The sequence below is a fragment of the Orycteropus afer genome, unplaced genomic scaffold (assembly GCF_000298275.1).
Source record: "Orycteropus afer afer isolate SDZICR_OR568_19922 unplaced genomic scaffold, OryAfe1.0 scaffold00050, whole genome shotgun sequence".
Taxonomy (NCBI): Eukaryota; Metazoa; Chordata; class Mammalia; order Tubulidentata; family Orycteropodidae; genus Orycteropus; species Orycteropus afer.
In genome coordinates, this window is record NW_006921637.1 from 14,990,717 (window position 1) to 15,000,015 (window position 9,299).

The 9,299-nt window shown below is 38.6% G+C and overlaps 1 protein-coding gene across 1 annotated transcript in view; it reads left to right on the forward strand.

Annotated features, from left to right (window-relative positions):
- Positions 1-9,299, forward strand: part of NUP133 (nucleoporin 133) — a 110,751-nt gene that overhangs the window by 68,354 nt on the left and 33,098 nt on the right. The window contains exons 12-15 of the mRNA XM_007938521.1: positions 3,027-3,034; positions 4,043-4,206; positions 5,485-5,579; positions 6,918-7,142. Of these exons, the coding sequence (XP_007936712.1) occupies positions 3,027-3,034; positions 4,043-4,206; positions 5,485-5,579; positions 6,918-7,142 (492 nt within the window). The remainder of the gene's footprint in view (positions 1-3,026; positions 3,035-4,042; positions 4,207-5,484; positions 5,580-6,917; positions 7,143-9,299) is intronic.

Genomic DNA, 9,299 nt, shown 5'->3' on the forward strand with positions numbered 1-9,299 from the left:
GTTCTGCTGTGCATGGGGTTGCTATGAGTTGGAAATGACTCGACAGCACTTAACAACAACAACATATGTTGGGGTGACTTGCCCATAATTTTCATTTTCTTTGTTTTGTTTGTATGTTATCTGTACAGGCAGGCTACTGTGCTGTGCTCCTCTATTCGCTAGTTGACAGCACTTATACACTCACCACCTGTCTCCTTTCCTCTTGTCAGCCTCTTGTATGTCTTTGCCAAGCCTGGCAAACAGAGCCTGTTCTTAGGTCCCTGGAATCTGAATGAGAATGCTATCACTTTAAAATCCAAAATGGCTGCCACTTGTAAACATTCAAAATGCCTGTGCCCTCAGTTATTTTAAATATCCAAAATGGCCCTCACTTGTAAACATTCAAAATGTCTGTGCCCTTCTGTCACTTTAAATATCCAAAATGGCCACCAAGTGTAAACATTCAAAATGGCTGTGCCCTCGGTCACTTGAAATATCCAAGATGGGTGCCATGTGTAAACAATCAAAATAGCTGCGCTCTCCAGACAGCAAAAAGTCCATAACTCAGGTTGTCTCCCTGCTTACTGTTGCCCTTACTAGTCATATGCCACCAGAGCAGTTGTCCCTGCAGCCTTTGGTGACCGGGACTGATCTTTAGGTCAATTCTCAGGTCCCAGCACCACTTGGAAACATTCAGGCTGTTGGTCTCATCAGAGTAGCTCACAGTCTGCAGCTCCAGCCATCTCTGTACTGACTGTTTGCGTTCAGGTTTTTCCACTAGTTGGTGCCTAATCCACTTCTGTATAGTTCATTTCAAAGCTCAGTGTCTCTGTCCCATATTTTGTTTTTCATTTTACTTAGCTCAAAAAAAAAATTCTTTTGTTGATGAGAGTTTTAGGTAGCTCACTCTGTTGACTGAAATAGTAAATATTGGTTGGATCTTGCTATAATTAATTTTGTACTCCCATAACCTATAACATAAGTATATCTCCAACCTCCACTTGGCCTTTAACACTTTTAGGCAGTTTTTTGTGTTTCTTTAATCAGCTCTGTTGCATGTTATCTTAGTTATCTAGTGCTGCTATAGCAGAAATACAAGTGGATGACGTTAAGAAACGTTAATTCTCTCACAGTTTAGGAGGCTAGAAGTCTGACTTCCAGGCACCAGCTCTAGAGGAAGATGTCTCTCTCTCTTGACTCTGGAAGAAAGTCCTTGTCTCCTTTTAATATCTGTGGGCCTGGCATTCCTTGGAGACCTCTGTGTCTTGGCATCAGTCTTCCCCTGGGACTAGGAGGTTCTCAGCACAGGCAAAGGATGCTGTCTGCTCCCAGCTCTTTCTTGGTGGTAGTCAGGTTCCTCTTTTTCTGCTTGCTTCTCTTTCCTTTCTCTTCTAAGGCAAAAAACAGATGCAGGCCACACTGCAGGGAAACTTCCCTTACATTGCATCAGGACTGTGACTTGAGTAAGGGAGTTGCATCCCACCCTAATCTCTTTGCAACTGCTTAGTTATAAGAACAGGTTACATCATTTCATAACTGCCAAACCACTGAGAATCATGGGCCAAGTTGAAATATATTTTTTTATTGACACGTTTACATCTCAAAAAACACTCACTGCCGTTGAGTCGTCTATGACTTATAGTGACCCCTCCTTGGGTTTCCAAGGCAGTATGTCTACAAAAGTAGATTGCCCAGTCTTTCTTCTGAGTAGTGGCTGGTGGGTTTGAATTGCCAGCCTTCTGGTTATCAGTCAGATACCTTAAGCACTATGCCACCAGAGCTCCTCATGTTTACAAAGAGACCATTTCTACTCTTTGTCAAAAAATCTTCAGCTTTCCGTTTTTCTACCAAGATGACTTAGCCTCCTGTTTCACAGAGATAATAAAAGGCATCAAATAAGAATTTCCTAGACTTCTCAAAAAAAAAAATAAACAACTTACTGCCATCGAGTCAATTCTGACTCATAGCAACCCTCTATGTGTTTCTGAGGTGGTAAATCATTATGGAAGTAGATTACCCAATCTTCCTTCCAGGGAATGGCTCATGGGTTTGAACTTTAAACCTTCTGGTTAGCAGTCAGATAGCTTAGGCACTACGCTACCAGGGCTTAGATCTCTATATTTACTGTCTACAATTTTTTTTTTACATTGCAGCTTCTGTTCCTTCTTGCCTCCCATCTAAGTACTTCCTTTGTTTTGTTTCAATGCCACTCTCTCCTGCCTCCCATGAGACTACATTTTTAGTTACATTTCTCTGACCTTTCTTGTGCTGGCTCCTTCTCATCTGTAGTTGATTGTATTTAACCTGCTGTATGAAGGAAAAAAAAATTATTTGAATTCATGCTTCTTTTTGAGCTACCACCTTATGCATTTATTCCACTTTATAGCTAAACTACTTGAAAAATTTTCTACATTTGCTGTTCTCTACCACATTTCCTCTTTCTGCTTCCTGAATGATCTTTTCTGCTCCTTTAGCTTCATTTGCTAAAGAAACCCAGATAATCTCCAAAAGCAATTTATATTTCACAAACCCAAAATACCAAACCCATTGCTGTCAAGTGAATTTGGACTCATAGTTATCCTCTGGGACAGAGTGGAGCTGCTCTGTAGGGTTTCCAAGACTGTAAATCCTACAGAAGTGGACTGCCTCATATTTCTCCTGCGTGGCTGGTGTGTTCACACTGGCAACCTCTTGGTTAGCAGCTGAATGCTTTCACCGATGTGCCGCCAACTCCTTTTATATTACACTGGCACTTCAATTTCAATGCATCCAAAGCTTATCTTCTCTATTTACTCTTTTTTCTCTACCTCCTGTTCAGTGAAGAGAATTAACTTATATGTCTCTTATCTTAGTCTCAGATCTAATCAGTTGGTAAATTCTACCTCATACATGTGTGTTTCTCAAATCTGTCTACTTATCTCCATTTCCCACTTCTTAGTGGAGACCACTGTCTTCTTTTGACTAGATTTCTGCAGTAACCAAGTTAAGATTTTTTTACCTCTTCTCTTATCTCCTATGTGCAACTCACGTGAAATTGTTTATTGCAGATTAGCAAGTAGGCACGAGTAAGCCCATGCTTACCTTGCTTATGGGATACTCTGTCTCTGTCAGGGATTAAAAATTTGAAAAGAGGCTTTGATTCTGTAGGAAGGGACTTTGGGATTGGGAGAGAGACAGACAGATGCCAGCCATACCTAGAAGCAGACTCTTTGATGTGGTGGAAATATGTGAAATAAAGATTAGTAAGTAACCACAAGTAAGCCTATACTTACCTTACTTATTAGGTAGTCTTGACACTGTCCCTGAGATAGTAACTGAAGAAACCCATATCTTTTACCCTTCTGTTTCCTGAACTGCATACTCACCTGTTTCTAGGCATCAGTACATGCTCCTATATGGAACTGTATTCCCTCCCCTTGCTCTCTCTGGCCTTGCCTGACCACCTGCTTGCCTGGCAGGCCTCAGCTTCAACCTCACTTCCTGCAGGCCGTTTTCCTCTCTGGTGGCATAGTGCCTAAAGCATTTGACTGCTAATCAGAAAGTTGGTGGTTCAAACCCACTAGCCACTACACAAGGAAGACTGGGCAATCTACTTTGGTAAAGATTTACTACTTCAGAAACCCAAAGGGGGTCGCTATGAGTCAGAATTAACTCGATGGCAGTGAGTTTCGTTTGGTTTTGGTTTTCATGGTTTTGGTCTCTCTTCTATGAGCTTTGTAGTTCTTTATTTCTTCCTTATGGTATTGCTTATTACCCTGCGTTTGCAGTTTTGTTTACTAATCAGACTCTTCCACAACATTGCATATGTGGTGAAGTTAAGGACTATCTATAATGTCTGGTTTACCATTCCATTCCATCCCCAGGGCATTGCATATTGTGTTTATAATATATTTATTGACTTAATGGATACATAATAATTTTCTCCCATTTAATAAATTTTATTAAAAATAATTAACTTTGGGCTAAAACTTGTAAATTAGACTTTAATTTCACCATTTTTTCAGAGTGAGTTTTGAAAATATTTTGCCTCCCTTAATACTTTCGTATTCCAATTTTATTTCAGAAAAGATACAAATCATGCTCAAATGATGGTTAATGAGCTGTTTCCCTCTCACCTTGATTTGGATTCTGATTCTGAACTAGACAGAGCTGTTACTCAAATCAGTGTGGACTTGGTAGATGACTATCCAGCATCTGATCCACGGTGGGCAGAATCTGTCCCTGAGGGTAAGAAAATTTCGATTTGAATAAGGTGGAGTGATCTGTTTTGAGAAAAATATTCTGGTTCTTTATTAAAGTTGTCTCTCAAGGCATAAATTTTAGTTTCTCAAACAATTTAATATTAATTTGTTATTTTTTAAAAGATTGTAGCCTATAAGGTATTCGGAAAAAAAGCTCAGAGCAGCTCTAGATAATAAAATAGAAACTAAGGAAACATTGGTGCACATCCTAATTATTCTCTCTGAAACAGAATAACTCTGCTTAGTTTCTTGGCATTTATTTCTAAAAGAAGATTGATAGTATAGGTAGGCATTTGGTATTTGTTTGTCCCCAAATTAAATGGTAATTTTGACGTAATCACTGTATGTGGCTAATAGAAATGATACTTTCACCTAAGAGTGGCAGTGAGCAATCTCCACATGTGAAAGTGGGCATATCATGTCCTTCTGTGTGTCCCATGTGACCCCCCTCTTTATATTCCCCACTGCCTCTCCAGCATTAGGGACACTTTAGGGGTTCCTAAGTACCAGTAAACTGTCTCAAACATATATTTTCTCTCTTTATTAGAGATTTATAATGTATAGTTTACCTTCTTCCTTAGTTTCTCTTCAGCTCTCAAGTTTACAGCTAATTAACCCTTTCATGACTAAATTATTTTTTGCTTTAAATTCTTTGTTGATAAAATGTTTTTTCATTAATGGAATACATACTAAATCATTGAATGTGATCCGTTTGACTTGAGAGGGTAGGATTGATGGGCGACATCAATCCTTCTGGACTCCTGGACTCTGAGGATAGGGTTGGTGGGATGCATATGTCCCATCGGCCTGTGGACCCTGTTGTAGTTTGGCAGGACATATATGCCCCTGCAGGATGTACCTCATACAATACCCTGCAAAAAGAGTATTTGTGGCACATGCCCATTTCTTCCATTTCAAACAGTTATGCAGATCCTCTCCTGATGGCTGCACATAATGTCATTGGGAAAGCAGCTGCCCAGTAAATCTCAGAGGAGAAAAATGTAGATGAGCGTTATGTGGCCCCTGGGTTATGACAGGGATAAACCAACAGTAACTTATTTTGTATAAATATGGTGTGAATTCAAGCAAAGAATTATGTCAAACTTCCAAAATTTCCCTCTAATTTTAACTCTTGGATAAATGTTAAAAATAATTATATTGAATTGTTGCTTTCCTTTGTATAGATTTTCTTATATTTTAATAGCAATAATTATTGTAAAACCAATACATTATATGCTTAAGTTTTGTTATTGTGATTTAACAGAAGCACCTGGCTTCAGCAATACATCACTAATTATTCTTCACCAGCTAGAAGACAAGATGAAAGCCCACTCTTTCCTTATGGACTTTATTCACCACGTAAGACTCCCAAATGTTGGGCACCAGGGATGGCCAGGACATCGGGCTTTACCATCTCCCCAGTACACAGGAAATGCTTTCCCTCTTAGTTTCAGATACTTTGTTGGGTGGGACATGACTAATGTTTTCCGTTTGCTGTGCTGATTTGGAAGTAAATAATTCCAGGGCTGTGTGGAGGCTTATTAAGTATTTAAAGAAGGTAAATTATCATCTGAAAAGTTGTTTTCTTTTTTTTTTATAACATCATATGATATCCATGAGACTGGACCTTTAAAAAGCAGGATTTCATTCATATTTCCTGTGTGCTTTTATGTAAAGATTTTATGTATAGATTTTCATAAACTGATTTTATATTATTAGAACAAACAGGAATATTTAGATGAAGACAGATTTATATACACATTGGGATTTTAAATTTTGAAGTACAATTAGATTCAAATCCTCATTTTAATATTCTATTTCTTATTTGTAAAATATATATTGAGTCTAAATTAGAAAATGTTTTTGCTGCTGGGTAGAATTGTTATACAAAATCACCCACCCTTGCCTTGCTCATTAACAGTGATTCCTAGGTACATACCCAAATTAATGAATTTAATCCTGTTTTCACTTCTTTTTTCAAAGCAATAATCCTTCCATTTTAAGAAAATTCTAGTCATTGCTGTCCAATGGAATGTTCTGTGTGCTGATAGAAATGCATTATATTATACCTGTTTTGCCCAGCGTGGTAGCCACTAGCCACATGTGGTTATTGAGTACTTGAGAAGCAAAATTTTTAAAAAATTTAAATTTAATTAATATACATTTAGGTAGCCACTAAATTAATAATACTATATTAATACATGCAGAAATGTAAATGTAATAGTGGCTACTCTGTTGGACATTGGGCCCTCTTGTATAACTGTATTAGCTGGAGGGCAGGCTGAGCTGGAGGGTCTGTCACTGAAGTTGGTGGCTGCTGAGTTTCTAGTTCTGAAAGGTCTGGAATATAGGATAGTTAATTGATACAGATAGAAAAGAACAATTTGATAATTTTATTAACCGTAAATAATAATTTGGGCAATAGTGATTGGTAGAAACAACAGTATTGGGCAGAACTCTGGCATGACCCTGATCGTAGACAGGAACTTTTATGATTTCTTACAGACATGAATAGCCCTGACTGACTTGTGTGTATGTATGTTGGAAATAGTTTCAGCCAAAAGGAAAGACAGCTGTCAGTGCTCTCTGGGAGAGTTAGGGCCAGAAGTACATAGTGTGCTCCTGGTGAGAATATGAGTATTATTTTTTATGTTACTGCAGATGCTTTTTAAGAATATATGTTTGTCTTTTTACCAGGTTGGCTTATTTGAACGTTTAGGCACTTTTGCAGTAAGAGGAATGCCAATGGCAACTCGACTGTTGCTCTGTGAGCATGCAGAAAAGTTGTCAGCTGCTATTGTTCTCAAGAACCACCACTCTAGACATTCTGACCTTGTGAACACAGCTATATTAATTGCTTTAAACAAAAGGGAATGTGAAATTCCATCAAACCTCACTCCTGCAGACGTCTTTTTTAGAGAGGTAAGACAAGTCGTCTTTCTTGCCCAAACAGGGAAAAGATTGACAACAAATTAAATTATAAAAAATCTTGCTGAAATTATAAATTGGACTCTGTATTCTCTGGATAAAGTATCACTGAAAGAAAAAAAGAAGTGTCACACATTTGTTGCTTCCTATAAATTACCAAAACCAATCCAAACTCACTGCCGTTGAGTTAGATTCGACTCATACTGACCCCTCGGGTTTCTGAGGTGGTATCTCTACAGAAGTAGATTGCCCAATCTTCTTTCCAACAAGTGGCTGGTGGGATTGAACCACCAGCCTTCTGGTTAGCAGTCAAATGCCTGAGGCACTATGCCACCAGAAGAGCTTGCAAAATTGACTGAGAAGTACTGCCTACTTCCTTTGTGTGCTGGATATTTTCCTTTTGTCTTTCCAAATCCATTCTTAACTGAGGCATTACCAGAAGATCAGAAGCTGGAGCATTTATTCCCTCAGCTTCCTTGCTATTGGGTTGCCTCTGATTGCCACAACATCTATCTTACTGTTCTCTCTGGGTTTTCAGTAACTGCTTCCTCCCTTGGCCAGGTCAGGCCAGGGTGCTAATGATCCCCACTGGTGCTGGCCCTGGGTACTACATCACTTACTAGTTTCCCTTAATTGATCTTCACTTTTGTATGTAGTCCCTTTATTAAACTCTCCTTATATATCGCTTGAGTATTCCATCACAACTCACTTTTAAAATTAGATTCATTTGCAGAGGAAAAGAAAAATCTACTCTAAACTTTGGAGGGAAAAATATTTAGAGACCAGCGAGCTGGTGGGAGCCAGACACTATAGTAATAGCAATACAGTTATGTTTGTGATGTACTTCACAGCCCTGTGAGATTGGCAGGGTAAATTTTGCTGTCTCCTTTGTGAAGAGGTTGCCATTGAGACTCAGAGAGGTTAAGGGTCTTAACTGAGGCAACAGACCCTGGTTCTGAGTCCAGTATTAAGCTCACTGTTTCAGCATGCTAGTAGGTTGCCTTGGGAATTTGTAGTCCTTAACTAGGACAGTCTCTTTGCCTTTTGGGACATTATCTAATTTTGGAAACAATGCTGTAGCACTGTAAAGTTAGGAATTTTTTTTAACATTTGGAGAGCTTCTAACTCTATTTGGTCCCTCAAATTTTGCTTCCTTCCTCCTGCAAACAAAAAAACAAACTCGAGTCAGTTCCTACTCATAGACCCCTCCTTGGGTTTCCGAGGTGATAACTCTGCAAAAGTAGATTGCCCAATCTTCCTTTCAAGGAGTGGCTAGTGGGTTTGAACCCCAGCCTTCTGGTTAGCAGTCAAAGCCTTAGGCACTAACCCACCAGAGCTCCCCTTCCTCCTACATTCAAGCTATATTCTAGCATCTGACGCAATCATGACAGCACATCTCTTTTGTAATGTTTGATAACCTAAAAATAAGATACTGAATGATGTTCACATTGTCTGCTGATTCTATAATTATATTTAGTTTAAGAATTCCTTGTATATATATTTCGGTTAGTTTTTTTTTTCCTAGGGAATGTGAGGAAAAGCACTTTTTTGGTTTTGTTTTTTAAACTGTGTTAGCTTCTGAAGGTCTTCGGTCAAATGTATAAAATCAGTATATTAGGGTTCATTAGTATTAAAAGAAATACCCAAGAAATCTGAATAAAAGAAAGAAAAATAATTCACCTCAAATTTCATGATCTAACAGATGAAGCTGTTGTAATTTTTGTGTCTTTTTTTTTTTTATCTTTATCTATATATAATTTTGGGAGCTCTGGTAGCGTAGTGCTTAAGGCAGCTGATTGCTAACCAGAAGGCTGGCAGTTCAAACCCACCAGCCACTCCTTGGAAGGTTGGGCAATCTACTTCCGTAGTGATACCACCTCAGAAACCCAAGAAAGGGTTGCTATGAGTCGAGTCCAACTCGACTGCACAACACAACAACATACACAATTTTATGTGGGAAAACAGACTTTTTTTTTTACATTTATTTATATATTATTTATTTTTTATTGTGATTTGGGTGAAGATTTACAGAGCAAATTCACTTTCCATACATCAGTTTACATATACTTTGTCTCATGACATTGACCACAGTTTACCACAATGCAACAGCTCCCCTCCCACTTCCTCCCCATAGTACTTCTTCCCAGTGTC